This window comes from Gymnogyps californianus, chromosome 3, assembly GCF_018139145.2.
Source record: "Gymnogyps californianus isolate 813 chromosome 3, ASM1813914v2, whole genome shotgun sequence".
NCBI classification, from domain to species: Eukaryota; Metazoa; Chordata; class Aves; order Accipitriformes; family Cathartidae; genus Gymnogyps; species Gymnogyps californianus.
Genome location: NC_059473.1, coordinates 2,226,138 through 2,249,341, shown reverse-complemented (window position 1 = coordinate 2,249,341; position 23,204 = coordinate 2,226,138). Strand labels below are relative to the sequence as shown.

Below are 23,204 nucleotides of genomic sequence, written 5' to 3'. Positions count from 1 at the left end.
CTCTATCCCAGCCGAAACCAGGACAGCGATGAAGTGTCCACAGCCTTTCGTAGCAGCCTTTTTCTTCTCTGAAGACTGTGACATGTCATGTGTCCTCTTTTCCAGCTCTTTGTGCTCTGCAGCCCCACAGCATTCTGCTTTACAAGGTGTTTTTTCTGTTCTCTGGGTTCTGTCTTAATTCATATCTATCTTAAAATTGAGTCCTTAAAACTGGATCTCATACTCTAATTACGGCTTTACCAGTTCTGAATACAGCGGAGAGAGGACTTTTCTCTACACCTTCTAATATAGTAACTCCTAAGCAATGTCTCAACACTGTGATCTGTGGTAACCTCACGGATTTTCTTCCCACAGAACTGCTGCCTAGACATGATACAATATCCCCAATATTCTAGTTATCGCATCTGAAAAATGTCACAATACTAATGACGAATGATATAGCATCCTCTGGAAAGGAGAGAGACTTCTTTCTTTGAATGTTTAAAAATTAAAACCTTTTAGTGAATGTATACTTCATATGTCACAGCATAGAATAGGTGCTACTGATAAAAGCTGCTGTTGATGAGAGGGGAAAAACTGCAAGGCAAAAACCAAATCTTAATGTTCAATTGTAGATCCTTAATCCAAAACTTGTAATAATAGCTTTAGTCAGAAATAAAGCATATCAACTGACACGGGAGTTATTAGCTTTTTAATGGAAAATGAGATGGATGGTTTTTCCAAGCGAACTGCAGTGCAAAAAAGTTAACAATAGACTGTAGTGAGAGATAAGGTGCATGGTGCAGATTAAAACATTGTTAAAAGGGCTTTAGACATTTCTGAAATTTAAAAAAAGTCATGGTGCCCAGGACTTTTTTTTGTGAAGATGACTTGTTCTTAGCCTTGCTTGTAGAAATTAATTTTATCATCTTACTGTGTAATGTGAAATAATCTGATGAAATTTGAAGAAACTTTCTCAAGATACACTAAATACAGACCTTAACAGCTGCCGTTGAAACATCCATTCTTGAGGAGGCTCCAAAGCTGCCTTTGCATGCCACTTAACAACAAAGGCTGGTAACTGCTTTCCAACTCTGGATCTTTTCTCAGTGTTTGACATACTTTAAACAAGATACTGCTGTTCACCTCGAGCTCAGTGATAGAGGTCCAGTGCTGTTGTTACCTATATATGATGTAATAGGTTAGCACACGTGGGTCTGTTGGAAAATCGGGTACTGTGAGTGGTGAGCATTATCATCAGCCTGCCTGCGTACAAGCAAACCTGTGTATTGTGAGCTACTTGAAAATCATCTTACATGAATGACTTTATAAACTGTGTATATCTACTACTGTTGTAAGAGGGACTGAAAGCTCATGGTTAAAAAAATTGGTGAAGGAAAAGAGATTAGTGTACAGGATTTGCAAGCAGTGGAAATTTCATTTTCATAGAATGTTTAAACTAGTAAAAAAACTAAAATTTGTTTACATGTTTCATAGCTTGTAAACTATCTGATTTTTCAAGCATGCTTGAATAGAGACAGATGTTAATTAGTTGGCTTTGCTTCATAATAATAATAATAATTATAAGTTTATATCTGTGTAGGGAGGAGTATGAAGGATAAATATTTATATGTTATATTCACTGATATTTTTTCGGATTTTGCAGCTGACTGCATGCTGAAGTTTGGAAAGTTTTGTCTTTATATCATGAGTAAAATTGCCAATTATATGTTTTTACATATTTATTTTCATCAGATGCCATTAAAAAAAATCCCCTATGTACATAAATTAAAGCTGTTTAGGACCTTTGAATATGGCTGGTGGTATTTTAAGAATGCAGTTGCATTTTCAGCATCATGTCCTGACTTTGGGCTTAAGTAAGTTTGCCCAATGGCCTGTAAACGTAATTATGGCCTGTGAGTTTTGTTCTCCATTTCCTGCAACACAAAGATTAGGGAGTTCAGTCTGATACTAAGATAAATTATGGACTGAAAGGAGCATCTACATCCATCTCCAGTCTTTGACAGTGGCCAACAGTAGATGCTTAGAGGAGAGTAGAAGAACGGGGCAAGCACTTGGTGATACTTTCTTATTGTGCTCTCCCAGCCTCCAGCAGTCTCTGCTCAGGAAAATCATACTCGGAGGGGGTGCTTTTGAGCCTTCTCTCTTGCATGAATTAGATAACTTCTCAACACATGTAAGCCTTTTCATCTACACAATCATGTAGCAATAAGCTCCACAATTCAATTACATGGTATGTGAAGTACTTCTTTTTGTTTGTTTTGAGCCTGACACCTGTAATTTTTATTTGATGTCAGCCTTTTGCTTAGCTGTAGTCCATATACATGCAACACATCTTTCCAGGTCACATCTCAAATCACACGGTTTGATTGTGATTATGAACACCTTATTTATTCTTAATGGTTTAGGGACTATTTCATTTCTCTTAAGTTACGTAAAATTTTCTTTTTGTAAAAATGTCATAAGTTGCAGTTATGTGAAATTGCTGTAAATTTGTTTTTTACAAAAAGCCTATTACAGCTTCCAAATGAATGTTTCAGTATTAGAGCAATGTTTCTAAGACTAGATGTGGTGTGTATCAAAGTTTGTATTAATAAGGAGATACCTTTTTTGTGAGTGTTTTTGTTGCTTAATTCTTGCAGGAGTTAAAGGAAGACAATCAAGTGTTGCTAGAAACAAAGACAATGTTGGAAGATCAATTAGAGGGGACCCGAGCCCGTTCTGATAAATTACATGAGTTAGAGAAAGAGAATCTACAATTAAAAGCTAAATTACATGATATGGAGATGGTAAGTGTAAATGGAGGATGACAAAAGCAACTGACATGCATTGAATTTCATTTCCATTTTTAATAAAAGAAGAACTTCCAGTGAAAATGATGTGGGAGAGGAGGATGGTATGTCTTAATTTACTAACAGTTTTCAGATACGGTTTCCCACAGTAGCTTTGGTTCTGCCTAGGGAAGGAAAAATTGCAAAGGCAGTACTCTTCTTAAAGGCAATACAACATTTAATTGGATAGCTAAAATATAATGGTAAGAAATAGATACTCATTAGTAAGAACGATAGGATAAATTTTTTTTGTGTGAAGACAGTGTGTTGTCAGTTAAATACTTAGATAGAAGAGGTTATTCATCTTTCAAATTCTGGCAATATAGTGACGTATTTTTCAGAAGGTTATTCCCAAAATAATTTTTGTTTTTAACCAGTTCTTCTCCAAAAAGTAAATATTCTAAAATATAAAGTCATAATTTGCCTGGGTGGTTTGGGTGTTTTTAATTTTCTTTAAGGGGTGACAGATCATTACTTTCTGTTTACTTTCATTTTCTGCAAAATGTTGAGAGTTGCAGCTGCAACTTACTCCTGTTAAAGTAGTATGTGTGGGGAGAGGGGTTTATAAAGAGCCAGGTCAGACACTCTCATCATGGACCCAGTCCTGTTAGAGCTTTTTGCATCAAAGTCGTCTTATGAGAGTTTAGAGAAGACGAAATTTTGCTTTTCTGTCCGTTTGTTTTTTGTGTGTGCTACCAAGCTGTGCTTATCATGTATACTTGTTCTGAGAAGTGAACTTTGAAGAAGAATAAGTAGTCATTGCCATAGGTTATGAGAAGAGGTGGTTCTCTGCATGTTTTTCTTTACTGATTGTTACACTTCTCTTCTAAGTTCTCCATAATTTTGTCTGTTCCTCCCTGTCTCACTGTGTATTAGCAAATCAGAAAATGCACTTTGCATTTCTCTGTGGCATAGTAGATACTAAAATATTTTGTGCATGTTGAGACATTTTTTTTGAAGTTACATGTGAAATAATTTTCAAGGAGCGTGATATGGACAGAAAGAAGATTGAGGAGCTCATGGAGGAAAATATGACTCTAGAAATGGCTCAGAAACAAAGTATGGATGAATCATTGCATCTTGGCTGGGAACTTGAACAGATGAATAGGACTACTGAACTTTCTGAAGGTAAACATAGTAATACTTGCAAACTGATAAAACAGAAAAATTGAGAGCTCAGAGACTGGACAGCATTAGGAAATTACAGGTCCTTATTTCTGAAGTACAGAGCTTTTGTCCTCTGGAGAGATGTGACAGTTTGGGGTTGGTTTTTTTGTTTGCTTTTGCTGTGGTTAGTTTGTTTTGGGTTTTTTGTTTTTGTTTTTTTACTCAATCCCATGTATCCTTGGAGATACAGCCTAGATGAAAAGTTTCTGTTCTTGTGATTCTTGTTCAGTTAAACAGAGGTGTAAAACCCATAAATAGCTTGGAGTTACATTGTGTTACCATTCAAACTTCTATACTGTGTAGCACAGATCATGAGTCTTCTTGCTTTACTGTTCTCAAAGTTAAGAAAGATTTGTTAAGGCTTCTCAGAGTAATTGTTTACAGAGATAACTGTGGCAAAAATTTTTATTCTTCCAATATAGCATACTTGGTCATACACTGGATCCCATACAAAGGATTTGTGGAGATTTAGAGATGCATCCTCAGTTGCAGGAAACAAATCTCTGCTGTCATTGGGAACTGTAGGATGGGTAGGACTTTTCCTTTTATGCATATGTAGTGGTATCTGGGTAAGGAGGATGAGTCATTAATCCTAACTAGCTCTGTTCACCAAGAAGGCATTGGAGGGACTGTCAGAGACTTCTAAATCCCCTAAGTCTAAAAATGCAAAGTCCAAGAACTCCAGATAATAAGTAACTTTTTTTTTTAATGGTGTTTTTCTCTTACAGTGCCGCAGAAATCACTTGGTCATGAGGTAAATGAACTGACATCAAGCAGATTACTGAAGTTGGAAATGGAAAACCAAAGTTTACTGAAGACAGTGGAAGAACTACAAAGTGCACTGGGTTCTGTAGAAGGCAGTGCTTCAAGGATTCTGAAAATGGAAAAAGAAAACCAAAGACTTAGCAAAAAGGTAATCATCAGCGTATGTTTGTATTGTGTATGAGTTGCCTACTGTTGCTTGCCATTTTCTTTCTAAAGGGTAATTTTATGAATTGCTGTTATTTTGGGTAAGGTATTACTAGGGTCTGAGTGGTGTTATGGTGTTTGTTAGTTTATGGTAAAAAAAAAACCTCAGAGAGGTTTTTCTAATCTTTAATTATGCTTTTTTATTAATGATGTAAGATTGGGACCATTTTATTCAGAACGGGTTTTTTGAGCGAGGGGAAAAAAATCAATATGTTAATATTGGGGACATAATAAGTAATGAAAATGTTTTATGAAACTTGAGAACATTATTTTAGTTTTTGTAATTATTAAGCAGGGGAAAGTATGTGTACATAGACATATCAGCCAATCTACACCTGAGCAGAAAACTTGGTCATGTGTCCTCATTGATAATTGAGAGAAGATGGGACAAGGAATTCGTGAGCAAGTGAATGGGAGAAGTTTGTCAGGTTTATCTGTGCTGGTCTACAATATTTTACTCTCCAAATTATGTATATCAAATAGAGTAATTTAGTGATATTTATAGAGAATAAAAATTGGAAAAAAATGGGAACTAATTACAGTGGAGTGAAATGTCTAAAGTTTCTGAAATAGCTTTTACTTCAGCAGATATTTCAAATGTTAGACTTTTCTTAGAGAAGAGTGGGTAAGAGATAATTTTTAAAAAAGGAAATTGAAAGAAATCCCTACTGTATTCCATACCTCCATGCTTTTTCTAGTTTCTTAACAATATGGTATTTTTTGCAGCAGCCTGTGTGCTGCTCTGAGTTTCTGTACAGTACCAGAAAGACAGCCAGGAGGGTACAAAAGAAAGGAATAGGTATAAGAAGCAAGCAATAGTAGGTCCTTGTGGTTGTCTGATACTGTTCTTACCACTTCGGATGTCTGGCGACGTCCTTTTTCTGACTTGCCCCTAAAAACAATGTTCTGAACAGTGATCACTTCAACAAAAAGCGTGAGGTTGAACAAAATGTCTGTTACGAATATGTATACGTAGTCTAATTCTATCTGGACATGCTTTCTCTTTAAAACAAACAGCTAATATAGAGTCTTATAAATACGAGATACAGCGACCATAGGAACTCCACTCGCAGTGCCCAGTTGGCAGTTGGGCAGGCGAGTGGTACATTTGGTTCCCAGACAGAGGCTGACTGCATCCTTGCTGGGGTGATTGAGCCAGTTACTTCTTCGCAAAAACCAATGAAAGTGCCAATATCCCTGTAAAACATCCATTGGTCTGCTAAGCAAGGGACCAGGAAAATCTGAATTTCAGAGGAGGGAGGAGAGGGAAGCAAAAGACTGGTCAAACATTAGTATTCTCATCCTAAGAGAAGGATTTAATTCAGGTTCTGGCCTAATTGATGCCATACTTTTTGCATATTTCGGATCAACAAATTGCTTCATGGAGGAACAAATGCCATTCTGCTACCTTTTTGTGATTTTTATTTCTCAGTATTGTTTAGCAGCAATATAATGTATAATTCAGATAATTTGTTTCTAAAAGTATTCTCCCTGTCTGGGGTTTGGGTTACGTCTGGACTCTTCTAGGATCGGGTAATGTGGATGATGGACTTGACATAGAATATAAATCTTCCAGCAGATGACTGTTTAAAAATACAATGTGTATGTTGCTTTTAAGTAACTAATTATAACTACATGTGACAGAAAAATCACACTTGGTTTTTTTCACTTGTAAAGAGTTTTGCTGTCTGGCGACATTGCGAGTTGGAACCATGTGACAAAAAACCCTGTATATTTAATTCCTGAGGAATCATCATAAGTATCTCTTGAAATAGTTAAGTAAGATCAAACAACATTCAGCCCTTATAAGTTAAAAGGGACTTGGAGGAGCAGTATAAATCTCACTAAAATGGAATTTTAAGAGGAAAAAAAGATGCTTGGGGAAATATTCAGAGCCTAATAAAATCTGACCTTTTTTTTTTTTTTTAATGCAAAAGTACTTTATAGATACAATGTTCTGAGCCAGGGAGAAAATTCTGGCAGAAGTAAATTTATTCCTAGAAGAGAAGAATTGTTTCAGATAAAGAATAGAAAATTCCACTTTATTCTTTCCTTTAACCTTCTTTATTCATTTCTGTAAGGGTACCTTCAACCCAGCTAAGAGTAATACTATTGTCATTTTTAAGTACATTTAAAAAAATTTGTTTTTTTCCCTAGCTTGAAGAGCTAGACAATGAAATTAGCCAAGAGAAACAAAGTCTTCAGAACAGTCAAAATTTGAGTAAAGATTTGATGAAAGAAAAAGCACAGCTTGAAAAGACACTTGAAGCACTTCGAGAAAATTCAGAGCGACAAGTGAGTAGCAGAATCAAAAGTCTTAATGCTGCATTGTACTGTACTGTTCTTTTGTACTTTTTTACAGGCATAAAGAGATTGTAAATGTAGCAGATTTGCCAAAAGGACATATCTGCAGCAAAATAGCTTGTCTAAGACCTGCAGCCAGTGAGAGGCATGACTCATTTTTAGCTGAGGCTTTACTGTTAGTTTTAGAACTTTTTAGTGTGTTGTAATGCTTCTGTGGCTTTCGTGGGCTGTGCGTTTGCTGTAGTTGCTTAGAGGGTGTAGCTCAGCCAAAATAGAAAATTGGGAACTTTGGAGGTAAGCCAGACACCTCTCAATGGAGGAAAACAGGTTCCAGACAGCTGGTCAGTGTTTGAAGTAATGTCGGAGTATTAATGAGAGTTACAGCAGCCTGTCCCTTGAAGGGACCTGACAGACCAGTGTAGCAGAGCTGGTCTACTGCTCTGCTGCTGAGTCTGTTCCTCCTGTGTCGCTCACAGTCTTGTTTATCTGGGCTAGGAACCATCATATCCAGCTTCATAATATTCCCCTATACTGGAACGTTTTCTAGCTGTGACTTGTAGGTAGATAGCAGAATTTATTTTTGGTTGCCAGAAACTGGCATCTGGGTCTTTTGTAAAAGATTGGAGCTGTATTTGGGAGGGTACTGAATGTCACTGATGTATCTGTATCTAATGAGTGCTGACACCTTCTAAAGGTCTTTGCAGAGCAATTCAGAGGACCTGTGGAAGGCAGCCGCTAGGAAACAAGAGTTATGGAAACTTCTGGAAATCCCATATTTAGTAATCAAGTCCTTTAGAATTAGAACTGTGGTTATCTTTTATGAATTCCACTGATACTTCTTGATGAGATTAACATTTTTTAGTTTAATTTAAAAGCACAGTATTTTGGAATACAGAATACTATATTTCAAAAATCCTGAAAATTTTTAAAGGCCCAATTTAATCAGTAAATGAAATTCCAGACTTAGAAAAGAAAGCAAAAAAAAAAAAAGCTTGGCATTGAAGCTTTACTTCAATTTAAAGAAAACAGTGGGGATAATTTTAAAGAAAATATGCCAGCTAGTCTTGTTTAGAAGTGTTCATTGTTACAATAATTGATTTATACATTGTATTACAAGTGTACTCTAGGGATAAAAGGACTAAAACTTTCTGGAATAAGTCATGAGTCCTAATTCAACCATCAGGGATACCGTGTATTGTTTGAAACGTGTTGGAGTAGGACTGGCATTTCAGTGGGACTATTTCTGCTTAAAAATAATATACTTAGGAGCTGTGGTGGGTTAACAGCATCTTTCATGTCTTTTACAAATCCTGTGCTGAAACTTACTGGAGTCGGCCAGACACGGTTCATTTGATTTCATAAAAAATTATGGAGGCATTAATCGTGATTTTTTTTGTTAAGTTTGGATTATAGAAGCAGAATTCTTGGAAAGTAATTATGCGTGTTCAGTAACGTACCAGGTTATGTAAAGAAGTGTTACAAAGTTGTGTTTTTAGACACCTGTTAATTAGTTTCTCATTAATCGTTTGAGAACAGTGTGTCATTGCTGGGAACAGAGCCGTAGATCCCGTAATTAATAGTTACATTCAGACTTAAATATGGAAGAACAGTCTATAATTTTCTCAGTCTGTTTTTCATTGCAACTAGCACTTTTGCTTTTCTCCAAAACAGTTTATTGTTGAAACATCCCTTATGCTATGTTATTAGTGTATTCTTAAATATTGATCTAAACAGTTTTCTGGATTTTGCTGTCTGTTGTCACATAACCACATAATTTCAAATTATTTGGAGTAACTGAAAAAGTCAAGAAATACTAAAAATTAAGATGCAAATGCTGCCTTTATCCTTGAAGTAGATCTGGGTATATGTTACCTAAGAAAATAATTCAGTTCTAATATGATTTACTTTCTCTGGAAGCTGTTTTGGAACAGCGTGTCCAGGGGTTCTTTTTAACTCAAAAATTAACGTAACTTTGATGTGTTTCTTCCCGAAATGTTATTGACTGTGATCAGGATGCCCGCATATCCCACAGACCACCTCTATTTTTTTCCAAGTGAAATCAAGACACTTTTGCGGCTCCCACACCTCCCTCCATCTCAAGTTTGGTTTAGAACTTGACAGCAGTTTTGTTCTTTGTGGACACGCATCTCTGGAAATTACAGAGTTTAAGAAAAATAATGTAAATCTGGGTAAACACAAATGAAAATGAAATGACGCTAAGAAATAGATACAGCTTTGGTTTGATTTGTGCTTTGTTAGTTTTATTTTTATGTTATCTACTAATATCCAGGGGGAAGATATTTGAAGTTTCACTTTGACTATTTTGTTGTCAAACTTCCACCTGTGTACATACACAATGTTTGTCATGCTTCAAATAAATACCAGTAGAGTAAGAGAATTTTTTTTAAACTTAGAATAAAAGGGAAATATGATGTAATCTTACTATCTTAGTAGCTTTCAGTTTATATATGGAAGTAATTACTTGTTGGCGTGTTGTTCACCAGAGTTTACAATTTTTCTACCCAAATTAGATTAAGCTATTAGAACAAGAAAATGAACATTTGAATCAAACTGTAGCTTCTCTAAGACAACGCTCACAAATCAGTGCTGAAGCGAGAATGAAAGAAATTGAAAAAGAAAATAAAATCCTTCATGAGTCTATTAAAGAGACCAGCAGTAAGTTAAATAAGATTGAATTTGAAAAAAAACAAGTCAGGAAAGAACTAGAACACTACAAAGAGAAAGGGGAGAGAGCAGAAGAACTTGAGAATGAGTTGCATCATCTGGAGAAGGAAAACGAATTATTACAGAAAAAAATTACTAACTTAAAAATTACATGTGAGAAGATTGAGGCCTTAGAACAAGAAAACTCAGACCTGGAAATGGAAAACAGAAAACTGAAAAAAACTTTGGATAGCCTAAAAAATCTCACTTTTCAATTAGAATCCTTAGAAAAGGAGAATTCACAACTTGATGAAGAAAATTTAGAATTAAGAAGAACAATTGAATCCTTGAAGTGTACAAGCATTAAAGTGGCGCAGTTACAATTAGAAAATAAAGAACTGGAGAGTGAAAAGGAGCAACTTAAAAAAAGCCTTGAACTCATGAAAGCCTCGTTTAAGAAGACTGAACGCTTGGAAGTCAGCTACCAAGGCCTAGACACAGAAAACCAAAGGCTACAGAAAGCCCTTGAAAACAGCAATAAGAAGATTCAGCAATTAGAAAGTGAATTACAAGATTTAGAGTCTGAAAATCAGACTCTACAAAAGAACTTAGAAGAGTTGAAAATCTCTAGTAAGCGGCTAGAGCAATTGGAAAAGGAGAATAAGTTGTTAGAACAAGAGACTTCTCAACTGGAAAAAGATAAGAAGCAGCTAGAAAAAGAAAATAAAAGGCTTCGACAACAAGCAGAAATTAAAGATAGTACTTTAGAAGAAAACAATGTAAAAATTAGTAATCTGGAAAAGGAAAATAAATCGCTGTTTAAAGAAATAGTTGTATATAAAGAATCATGTGTACGCCTGAAAGAACTAGAAAAAGAAAATAAAGAACTCGTGAAAAGAGCTACCATTGATAAGAAAACCCTTGTCACTTTACGAGAGGTAAACAGAGATTAATTACCATTCCTGTCATAATCTGTTTGTAATGTAGAGCAATTATATCTGTATTTTTGAAAAAACTTTGTATTTTTTATTTTTTAATGCTTTAATCTGTATTCTATTAGCATCTTTAATGTTTAGGATAGGGAAAGTGTTAGATAATCAAAATTTATATAATCATAATAATCAAATGGAATAATATAACCATGTTACACTTAATTCTGTAAGGTTGCTTACAGACTGTCATGGAGCCTTTGTTAAATGAATGTTGTTCAGATTCTTCATGTTAGTATTTGTTCTGGCTGAAACATTTCCCCTTCAACGTAATGTTCAAGACCAAATTTGAAAGGGAAGTTCTACAGAAAGGAAGGGCGTAAACAACTACAGTGAAATCATATTATAGTTAAAAACATAGTATCTGATATAGCTGAAAGCTAACAATTGGAAGGAAAGGGGAACATTGAGTTATTCCAGTCATGTAGCGATGAAAGACTCTTGCCTCGGCACTTCTAGAATTAAGACTACATTATTTTATTTATATGATAATACTGACTGTAATTTTTTCTGTGTAAGGACTTGGTGAATGAAAAATTGAAGACCCAACAAATGAACAATGATCTAGAAAAACTTGCTCACGAACTTGAAAAAATAGGCTTAAACAAGGAGCGTCTCTTGCATGATGAACAGAGCAGTGATGACAGGTGAGAGTGTCAAGGCCTACCTGGAACAGTGTAGAAATGAGGGTCTTTTTTATTTGTAAAGATGAAATGGTTTAACAGACTGGTTATGTGTGTACTCTTAGATTTTAAGGCACACTAATAGACTGAAAGTAGAACTTGCTGTTCTTTGAAATTAATAAGGTAGTTGATGTGCTTTTACAATCAGCTGTCTGAAAGTGAGTTACCACTTTCTGTTACTAAGAAATTTCTTGAAGTATGTCAGTAGATACAGGTAATGTATAATTAAAATGTTTTATGTTCTAGTTAGCAGCAGGAACAGTAGCAGTAAAAGATAATAGGCCCAAAGTGTTGTGGTTTTTTTCCTTTTTGACTGCTTGACTGATAGAAATGTTTTTTACGCTTTTGTCACATAATGGTTACCTTAAACTGTCTCACTCTTTCCCTACAACTATTTCCTTTTAATTCTTCCTACCAAAAGGAAGCTGTTTGCCATCCCGCTTACACAGGCTGGGAAGTATCCAATACTTGAGCGTCTCTAAAACTTCATACTGGCTCTATCACTCTACCACACCTGCCATTATAAAGCAGCTGCTGTCCTGACATCTGTTTCCTCTACTGTATGTTGTGTTCTGTCTTATCCTGCAGGGATTTAGGGAAAATTTGTGACAGGAGAAAAGCAGACTAGTACGGGCTTCTAGCCAATCTTTGTTTCACGATGCTATTCAGTTGTGCTCTGTGTAAAAAAAAAAAACCAAAAAAGCTGCTGTCATGATCTGTTATTACAACTGATTGTCATGAACACGTAGATTGATTTTGGGCCTTCTGTATCAAAACAAAACCAAGCAACGTTTTTTTTCTTCAGTTTCCCTTTCTTGCTGCCAGTGTTCTGTTATTGGGGTGGTGCCAGAATCCTGTAGGGAGAATCCGTTACCACCTCTTGTTTTCTGCTGGTGTCTTTCATCTACCTTTCTCAGCTCACAAATGAGGAGTTCTTCTGTCAAGAAAAGTCCTCAGAACTTTGACTAGTGTGATTTCTTTCGATTTAAGCATTACTGTGTAGCATACAGTGGGTAGTAGGCATTTGTTTTGTCCTGAGGTGAATATACCATACAAAGAAGAACCCATCCTTGAGCTGAGTTGAAGCTTAAACTGCTTAGATGAAGAAGTCCAGATTGAGCAGCATTTTTCTAAATTACGTTCTAGATTCCGGGTGGTTGGAGTGAGCGCTCCCGCAAAGGGAGAGAATATTGTTCTGTAAAGGTGCTTTTGCAAATTACACTACATGAAAAGATTTGAGTCTAATTCTACTTTCCAGACAATGGCACTTGTCCTTTACAAGTACTCATACTTCTAAAGACCAGATGTTGTGGGTTCACTTCTCATAGGTTAGTTGGTTTATGACACTATATGAATTATCACTTTGGGACATAGAATACTAGTGTTTGCTTGGCATTTTACAGAATGATGTTATAATGGATCTATAAATTATAATTTGGAAGAAAATTTGGAGTTACATGTCTCTGTGGAATGGGGAGTTTTATCCAGCTTTTGTTAAATTATAATCTGTAAATGAATTTTAACATACTTCTGGCACCCATCATGACCAGTTTCATTTCTTCGTCTGCTTCCAGGTTAGCTGTGGGGGGGAATTACACAAATAAGTAATTTTCTTTTCATTCCCCCCACCTTCCCTTAGTGCTCTTCTAATGTGTATTCCTTTTTCAAGGAATCAGTGCACATTTTTTGCTGTGTATGTATTGTATATTAAGAGCACAGCCCAGAGAGCAGGCTTAAGCATTGCATACTGGTTGACCTGCACTTGGCACAGGCGTACTGCTGGCCTTAGATCTCTTGTCATTTGGTGCTGCTCAGCTGCGCTGTCGTAAGAACAGCTCATGCTTAATTCTTTGCAGATTGCCTTGCAGCAGGAGATAATGCCTGTCTAGAAAGGTGTTTATGGCAAACTTGATTGTCCAGCACTGACCATGTGAAGGCAGCACAAAAGCAGATGGAATATTTGATGGTACAAGATATTTGGATATCAGTCTGGGTATGGTGTGCCTATGCAAGCTGATCTGTGGGGAGGTGTGCAGTAAGCTGTATACTTGAAGCTTACCAAGAACATTATCTAAAGCCTACTTCTGAGCTCAGGCTTGTGACCAAATAGTTTTACATGTGAAGGAATTTGGGCTATGCTACTGTTTTGAGCTTATTCTCAAACCAGAACGTAGACCTGTCTTTAACAACTTCATGTAGAGCTGGATGATTGTGAATAGGGAATATTTGTTTTCAAAGTGGTTGGTTTGAAATTGTGTTCTGCCACTGTCCTGCCTTTCCATTATTCTCAACTTCTTCATTCATCCAAAAGGTACCTGGATTGCTTTCTTTATATTATTACCTAGGTGAGGCATTAGCAATTGTTTCATCAGGCTTGTAGAAAGCTAGGTTCATTATGGCCAAAATTACTTCTCAGTGTATTTTTGGTCTGCCTCTCTCATTTTGAGGACAGAAATTAAAAATGCACAATTTTTCTCTCCCTGATTGGAGAGAGCTGCTTGTGGGGTTTTTTGTTGAATGTTCTTTGTAGCACTTCAGAGTCTTTCTATTGGGGCCTAAGCTGACCACGTTTGATGAGTTAACTTTGAAGTGTTTTCCATTTTCTCTTGCCTTTCAAATGGCTGTTGTCTTTAGACAAAAGATTTATGGATTTTGACCCTGAATCTGAAATACCCAAATCTCAATGATACTAGAGAATTTGTACTATCTTTCGTTATTAAGTGTTCAAAAGGAAACTGGAGATTGGGTCTCTGCTATTAGTCTTTTTCCTTCTTTGTTTTCTACATAATTGTATAACTTTTCAGTAACAGAAATTCCTATTTGTAGCTGAATATATGCTTCAGCTCAAGAAGATGAAATGCTATCTCGTCTACTAGTCATGGACTGCCTACTGTTTCTTAAGTCCCTGAGAATTACTTGTCATACCTTAAAATCTAGGATTTTCATCCTACTACCTGATGCTACTGGACAGCTTTCTACTTATTAATTCTCTTGCCATTGGTCTTCTGCTCCAGTTCCTGACTAGATCTAATGCTGTTGTCCATTCAGGAGTCTCTTGCAATCTATTCCGTTCACTAAATTGACAGATTCTTTAGCAGTCAATATTAAAAAGGAGGATATTAGTGGTTTGTTTTATTTTATCCTACTGTGGGGAGAAGTGGGATGTTTTCCAGATTCTGAGCACATGTACAGTGACTGAACGGCTTAAAAGTGATTAATGAGTGTGGTTTTCAGTATTTTCTGAAAAGGAGATACTGTTCTGAACAGATATATTTAAAATCTGACCACTTCTTTCCCAAATATGTGGTTTGGATTTTTTAGGTGCCCTACAATATTGTAAATATGGTAAAAAATGGAAGCTTTACACATCAGGAGTGGTAGCAGTCTTAAAATATCAGCAGCTGGGCTGAGTGAGCAATTTGCACATTCATACATCAAATGAGCATGCACCTGCAAAGTACTGTGTTCCGTCTCCTTCCCTCGTGCCTCCTCTTTGCGAGCTGGCAGGAAATGGAAATTGATGAAAATCTTGCTCTCCAAATACTTCACATTCTAATTTAGTTCAGGTCCCCGCTGGATTCACTGGAGTGGAGCCAGAAGGAAGAGTGCTGTCATCACACACACGCTAATGAGCCAAATAAAGCCAGCACCCTACTGGTGTGACTGAACGTGGCTTTTTGTGTGTCTAATATGTTTTAAAAGAAAGAAGAATTCAGAAATGGTTTTGACTACCATCTTCTGTTTGTTCTAGAGGTAGGGCTTGATACTAATACTGAGGTGTCTTCATGCTTTTGAATAGTCAGCATTCAAGCATTTTTGAATGTAGCTATGAGGCTACTGTTTCAGAACATTTTAGAATTTAAATACCTCAAATAATTTTTGAAATACAGACTTTTGTGTGTGTGATGTCATTGATCAGTAGGTACAAGCTTTTGGAGTCAAAATTAGAATCCACACTTAAGAAGTCTCTTGAAATAAAAGAAGAAAAAATTGCTGCTTTGGAGGCTCGTTTAGAAGAATCAACAAATTTAAACCAGCAACTCCGTCAGGAACTTAAAACAGTAAGGAGAACAACATTTTTTCTATAAGATTAAATTACTCCTATGCCAGCTATTGTTATTTCTACACGTGACCTTTTGTGTAAGACAGCAAAAGATGGGGATTGTTCGGGTAATGTAAAGCAGGACAAAGGTACGACTGCTTTTTAACACTGCAATAATACAGGCCCAGTGTTGAAATCATATGAAAAGTAGTTGAGTTTATTCATTGATCATTGAATATGTCAGGTGGATAAATAATCTGAAGTTGATTTGATTTGGGATGCCAAAAGTAGTCATTTTCAGTTACATTTTCTGATCTACCTTGAACAGCCTGAGTGCACTGGTTAAAAAAAGAAATACAATCTCCTTGGTTGTAGGACTTTATTATAAAGTTGGGGGATACAGTTGCAAGCACTGAAATAAAATAGAAAATAGAGGTGTGTCTCTGTTAGACAAGTGTTTGTTAGGGTTAAGCTATCCATATCCATAAATCATTTGTACATCATCTCCCCAAACATACACAAAAAACAAATTTACAAATACAGTCACATAGCACTTTCTGTTCTCTGAAAAGTGGTATGGTCATGTAATAAATGAGGATGTAGAAAATGGAAAATTCTAAACCTAATGTAAGTTGTCCTAAATAATTTCAGGTGAAAAAGAACTATGAAGCTCTCAAGCAAAGACAAGAAGAGGAAAGGATGGTTCAGAATTCTCCTCCAAGAAGTGGAGAAGAAAATCAATCTGTCAATAAGTGGGAGAAAGAAAATCAGGAAACTACTAGAGAATTATTGAAAGTTAAAGATAGATTAATCGAAGTGGAAAGGAATGTAAGATGTGTTTTAAATATTATTCTGATTTTAATTATTTGTTATGAGCTGTTCCAGTAATACGAATGAGAGTATTGTTAAGAAAGTATGCAATTTATCACCTAGTTTACGTACCGAGCAGAATCTGAATTAAATATAGTTTATGAAGCAGCTGGATTCTGCTCTGAGGGATGCTGTAAAGCACTTGACCAGCATTTAAAAGGAAATGTGGAAACCTGAATTTGCCCTTTTGAATCCACAGATATCTCTTAAATCCCTCTTATATAATCTTTCTTTACATGAGTCATGGAGATTTCTCTACTATGTCTCCATAGGTAGAATATTAGTTACCCATTTTTTCAATCTTAACCTGTAGTGATAATATCACTGTGTGTTACTTTGTTATATAAGGTGACTTACAGTTTTGTTCCACCCTGTAAATCTCTGCAAAGTCGTGCTGCTTTGTTTGTTTTGGAGAAAGAATTTTTTTTTTCTCTTGAAGTTTAGTAAACAGCTGTGAACTCACGGGGGTTTTTTTTAATGTTCAAAGAATGCTACGCTGCAGGCAGAGAAGCAAGCACTGAAGACACAATTAAAGCAACTTGAGACACAGAACAGCAATCTGCAGGCTCAGATTCTTGCACTTCAGAGACAGACTGTTTCTCTACAGGAACAAAATACAACTCTACAAACTCAAAATGCCAAGCTGCAGGTAATATTTTCCTATTTTGCTGTCAAATATAAAATCAATTCAGTTTTTTCAAATGAAAGCTTTAAAGCTAATGGCAATAATGTATTGTAAGTCACATTTTGCTTCTGGTACGGACATGGAAAAGAAAGGAATGTGCACGTAATCTGCACTAAGAGTCAAATAATATTTTATTTGCTGATCAATAATAACATTTCTAGAAGTTGGTTTTAATCCTTCATGTTTGTCCAATTTAAACTCTTGACTTTATACTTAGCAGTAGAGTAGATTCTCTTATCCATTCTTCTGAGATTTTTTAATTTCTTTTTTACTTCTAAATTAGGTCAGGGAAATAGTGTGTCCAAAGAGACTGTAATAAATTTAGTATTTTGTCTATTTTTATAAATAGTTTAAAAAAAAAAAAAGCCATACCTAAGAGGAAAATCAAGATGTTAGTAAGTACAGAAGACTTGAGAAAAAAAAGCCTTTGAAAACTACATAAATATGTGAAGATTGAATTCAGATAATTCAGAGGCAAAAAAGGTAATGTGTGACCATGGAAATCATAAAAATGGTTGCCCACAGAGTCTTGCAGCTCTTACACCCAAAATTCAGATGTCATCTTCATACTTTAAAAGGGTTATTAAATACATCTTTTTTTTTTTTTTCTTTTCCTCTGATAAATGAAATATTCTTGTCAAGGAATCTAATGCTTTTTGGAGCTCTAAGAATCAAAACTACTTAAAGAGGGAATACAAAGTCCACAATTCAGCAGAAATAGTAAACAGTGTCAGAAATGATGGAGGGTGGATGGAAATCAGAGTGAAGGAGTTTTTAAACGAGTAAACAAATAATGGATTTTGTGAATGCCTCAAGTTACCATCCTGTCTCTTTCTGGAAAGCAGAACAGAGTTGTACCACAGATGCACTTTCTATCTACCACATTGAAATCTAATTAGTGCACAGTACTCCCCTTTGTGGCTGGCAAGCCTGTGAACAAAACAGAACACTTGTGCACACACTGTGTCTCGTCTAGTCGTTAAAAATTCATGGACGTGGGCATGGAAGTATACCATTTTAAACAGATGAGGATGTATCTCTGGAATTCAGAACTCTATTTTGTACTACCGTTTGTCAAAAAACCAGGAATATCTATGCAGTTCCTTTTCTGCCTCATGAATTGCACAACAGCACAGGCCTTTCCTATCTGATAAACATGGAGAATGAATTAACTGTAGATATTTGAAAGTATTGAGGCAGTGAAGTGGGAGGAGGAAACATTTTCCGCCTTTAATTTTTGTGGTGAACCTCACCAAGCAATGTAATTTTTGTTGCCGAGGATGACTGAACGATGTTATACCCAACAAACCGAGAAAGAGAGGAGTTCTCCTTCCTTGAGAGTTCAGCTGTTTTGCTCATAGCTTGAGGCGAGTTGCAAGACAACCCTACATCAACTATAAATCAAAATGAAAGGTGAAATATGTTTATGAAAATAAAAGTGATTAACTATTAGCTAAATCTGAAGTGCAAACTAAGCTGGTCTACAGGGACTATCTCAAAACTGTTCTTAGGCAACTGTAATTCTACTATTCCTTCTGATACTCATAAGGAACATACAAGAGAAAGGATGTCTTAAAGGATAACTGGGAATTTTGAACTAAATCAAACTTGGAATTCAGTCTGGGAAGTTTCACAGCATACATTTGCCATCAGACATTACTTCATTTCCAGTGAACGGTTCAGCTTTCTCATCTGTAACAAAGAATGCTGGAGTTCCAACAGAAAGGGATTTGTTCCTGAGTAACAGCGTGCACTGGAGTGATAGATTATGGGGTTTTTTTTTCCTTAATAGATACCCTGAGGGTATTAGAAGCCTCAGTAGTTTGTGGTTTTCATCTCTTGAATAGGAAAGAGAAGGAAACTAGCCTAATAGAGGTCAGACGATAAGCGTGTTGGGTATCATCAATTCTTTAAGATATCCAAGGATTAGATTAGGTTAAATCTTTCCAGAGGCACACAAAGTAAAGTTGTTGTTGGTTTGTTTGTTTGTTTTTTTAAATATGTCTAATGTTGAAGGCTTTAATGTATTAATAGACATTAATACTGTTCTGACATAATGTTGGAGAAATTGTACTCTTCTACAAGAAGAGTACTTTCTGCCAGATCTCACAACACGTACATAGAGTGATCAACTGACATTACTGTTGTTGGAAGAGAACTGTGAATGGCAGTTCCTCAGTAAAACAGAGTATGGGTAGTTCCTTCCAGGTGCTGCTATTTTATTTCTGTTTCTCTCTGTTAAATGGATGCTACTGTTTGAAGTCTCGTTGTAAAGGATATGTGGGTACAATAAGGATTTTATGGTGACAGTAGAGATTCTGTACAATAAAGATTTAAAAAAAAAAATCTATGCTAATATGAAAGTTCTTTTTATTTTAGTCATGTCACAGATTTGGCTTATGTAATATGAGGATCACTGGTGATCCATTTCTCTGAGATATTTTGATGCTAGAGCTGTCAATGCTGAGAGGAAAGTGTGCCTCTCATCTAGATAGCACTGTAACAGATATTTGAAGGTAAATAATAATTTGATTCCTCCCCCCCGTCAATTTAAGCATATGCTTAAGTGCTTTCTTACAATACTGTTATAGAAATATTCTTGGAATATTTTGAATCGGAATTGTCTATCGGGATATAAGAAAAAAGTATTCCCCTTAAAGGTTGTCAGGTAATGGAACAACTGGAAGGTTGCTGAGATGCTAAGGGTTAAACTCCAGAAATCTTTCAATAGGAGGAGATAGATAAGATAATCCAGATGATGAAATTAATTTGCAACTCTTGTCAAATGTTTATGACTGCAGGTTGAAAATTCCACCCTTAATTCTCAAAGCACATCTCTTATGAATCAGAATGCACAACTGTTGATCCAGCAGTCTGCTTTAGAAAATGAAAACGAATGTGTGCTCAAGGAACGTGAGGATTTGAAATCATTGTATGAGTCACTTCTCAAAGATCATGAAAAACTGGAACACCTGCATGAACGCCAAGCTTCTGAGTACGAATCTCTGATTGCTAAACATGGAAGTCTTAAATCTGCACACAAAAATCTGGAGGTGGAGCATAAGGACTTAGAAGATAGGTAAATAATAATATGCATGAGTAAAATTAGAGTCTGTGATTCCTGAGCAAAAAACACTGTATAACTAGTATGAATAAGATTAGTATTACTTAAATATAACATTAAGATATTAAAACTCTGAAAGATCACCTTTTCAAAAAAATTCCCTATTTTCTTGTCATTCCAAAAAAAAAACCAAAACCTTAGATATGATTTTTGTTTGCAGGTACAATCAGTTGCTGAAACAGAAAGTGCAGTTGGAAGAATTGGAGAAAGTACTCAAGATAGAACAGGAAAAAATGCTGCAGCAAAATGAAAAACATGAAACTGTAGCAGTAGAGTATAAAAAACTTCGTGATGAAAATGAAAGGTAAAGCAAAAGTCTGATACGTGTATTAGTAGAGCTCTGAGCCCTTGCAGTACAGTCTAAACAAGTGTTGTATCCTCTCACATTTCTTAATACCTGATGCTGCAATTCAGGACACCTTACCTTATAGATCCATACCTTATAGCAACTCCACTCCGTTGGTCTGCGATACAGTCATTTTGGAAAAACTGAACGGGGGGGGGGGGGGGGGGGCCCACAAAAAATAATGATTATATCCTGAGGATACTGAATTCCACATACCATCTTGAGGAATGCCAGGCCAAGCACTGTGCAGGATAGTTGTGAGCTGTAGAGGGAGCAAGCCACTCTGTGTGAATTGCTTAAGGGGCAAGATAACTGAGGTTAATGCCAGTAGGAGTAGAAATGCAGTGGGTGACGAAGCCCTGCTTGACCCCTGCAACTGAGGTATAGCTTGCCATAAGTAGTCGGGTTTAATAGTGGTATTTATGTAGCATGATACTTACCCCCTCAAGAAGAGGCATTAAGATTTGTTCATCTGGGAAAGAGGCTCACAATTAAATGCCTCCTACCTTTGGTGTTGTGTGAGGAGGATTAGTAGGAACTGGAGGTTGTTTTTAGAAAGGGACACGGCAGGGCCCGGTAGGGACAAAGGGAGCCCAGGAATCAATATATGCAACCTCCATGATTGCCAAAGTTTGGACCGTTCCTATTTACTTACTGTTTTGTGTTGGCAAGAAATTCTAGGTGTTTTGTAAGAGTCTTGCATTTTGAAAAGTGGCATCTTAAAACTAGTTGCGATGTCTGCATTTAGAAATCCTGCTCCGTTTTTAAACATACGGAGAACCCAGAGTGTTTCGCTTAAAGGCAGAATGCATACCTAGGAAAATTAGATTGAGATGACTTACCTACAGTATGTGATAGTAAGAAATTTTATTATATTTATTCTGTGGAGTAGTATAGAGCCTTGGAAATTTCATGTTTCAGACGGAATGTGGGTAATGAATACATTTCCTTCTATCTGCATGTATTCTTTTATGGTGTCTTTTAATTCCAGGCTTACTCATACATACAGTCAGCTCTTGAGAGAGAATGAAGTTCTCCAAACTGATCATAAGAATTTGAAAACATTATTGAACAATTCCAAACTAGAACAAACACGATTAGAAGCTGAGTTTTCTAAACTCAAAGAACAGTACCAACAACTGGATATTACATCAACAAAACTAAATAATCAGTGTGAGGTACGTGAGAATTATGCTATTTTTCATGACTGGTATCGTAATATTTATATAAGTGTGTTTGTAGACTCATAAAATTATATGAAGTGCTTGAGAATTAGTCCTTTGTTTTACAGATAATGAAGTGGGTCTGAAGAGAAATTAATTTGCCTGTTGTACAGGCAATACAAAAATTGGGGCTCGTGTTAGGTAAACTGTTTTAAGTTATTTAAAGCATCAAAGAGGCTTTTATCAGTTGAGTCATGATTTAGTTAAGTTTTCTGTTTGATTTGACTATCAGAATCCTTTGTAGACCTAATTTTCTTGATAATCTCATTATCTGTGTATAAAATATACTCACATATATATATGCATGTACCATTTCATATATTTTAACAGCTGCTTAGCCAGCTTAAAGGAAATCTGGAGGAGGAAAACAGACATCTACTAGATCAAATTCAGACATTAATGCTACAGAATAGAACATTACTTGAGCAGAATATGGAAAGCAAGGATCTCTTCCATGTAGAGCAAAGGCAGTACATGTGAGTTTTTAAAACAATGAAATTACTGTGATTAGGGCAGTTACACAAATACCTATATTTTTTTTAAATGCTTCTGTTTTATATAGAAATCAACACGTGTGCTACTTTTGAAATGTTTCTCTTCTTAAAATAAAAATTTACATTATCTATGAAAAGCAGATAACAAACTACAAACATTGTATTTTTAGTTCTAAAGGATCAGTGCAACTGTGTTCATTACTGATAATGCAAATGAGGAATAAAAATGTTATTTATTCCTTATTCTACTGCAAGCAAAGTTTCTAGGTTTGTTTGTAAACTTTTTTAGTGACTTCGAGAGAAGAGAAAATGTGCTTGTCTAAATGATTCTGTTAGAGCCTATATGCACTTTATTATTAAAAAAGGGGGGAAATTCTGTTGTGCAAGAAAGGCAAATGGAAATTTTTTCAATTTTATATCATAACATTAAACATAACACTGCTTGTTTACTGTATCTCTCCTGATTTTTCAATAAGAAACAAGTGTTATGTAAGAATTCCTCATGAAAAGTGACAACTTTCAGATAACAGATATCCAAAGGAACATGCTGCTCACACATATACACATTTTTGAAGCATACATGATCATTAATTTCTGTTTACAGTGACAAGCTAAATGAATTAAGGCGACAGAAGGAGAAATTGGAGGAGAAGATAATGGATCAGTATAAATTTTATGAACCATCTCCGCCAAGAAGGTACTGATGAACATGATATAAAAATAAACAGAAATCTAAAACATGACATACCTATTCTGTTCCAGCTGAAAATCAAGATTTTGTTAAACTTCAGGGGAGCAGAATCATGTCTGTGT

The 23,204-nt window shown here is 35.8% G+C and overlaps 1 protein-coding gene across 7 annotated transcripts in view; it reads left to right on the top strand.

The window, feature by feature from the left end:
• The window catches only part of CCDC88A (coiled-coil domain containing 88A), a 97,180-nt gene that overhangs the window by 55,139 nt on the left and 18,837 nt on the right, over nt 1-23,204 (top strand). For all 7 annotated transcript variants that reach the window (XM_050893387.1, XM_050893386.1, XM_050893385.1 and 4 more), the window contains exons 11-24: nt 2,643-2,789; nt 3,815-3,959; nt 4,727-4,911; nt 7,125-7,262; nt 9,803-10,873; nt 11,444-11,571; nt 15,527-15,668; nt 16,301-16,477; nt 17,007-17,168; nt 20,006-20,283; nt 20,489-20,632; nt 21,666-21,852; nt 22,228-22,373; nt 22,996-23,088. In XM_050893387.1, the coding sequence (XP_050749344.1) occupies nt 2,643-2,789; nt 3,815-3,959; nt 4,727-4,911; nt 7,125-7,262; nt 9,803-10,873; nt 11,444-11,571; nt 15,527-15,668; nt 16,301-16,477; nt 17,007-17,168; nt 20,006-20,283; nt 20,489-20,632; nt 21,666-21,852; nt 22,228-22,373; nt 22,996-23,088 (3,143 nt within the window). The remainder of the gene's footprint in view (nt 1-2,642; nt 2,790-3,814; nt 3,960-4,726; nt 4,912-7,124; nt 7,263-9,802; nt 10,874-11,443; nt 11,572-15,526; nt 15,669-16,300; nt 16,478-17,006; nt 17,169-20,005; nt 20,284-20,488; nt 20,633-21,665; nt 21,853-22,227; nt 22,374-22,995; nt 23,089-23,204) is intronic.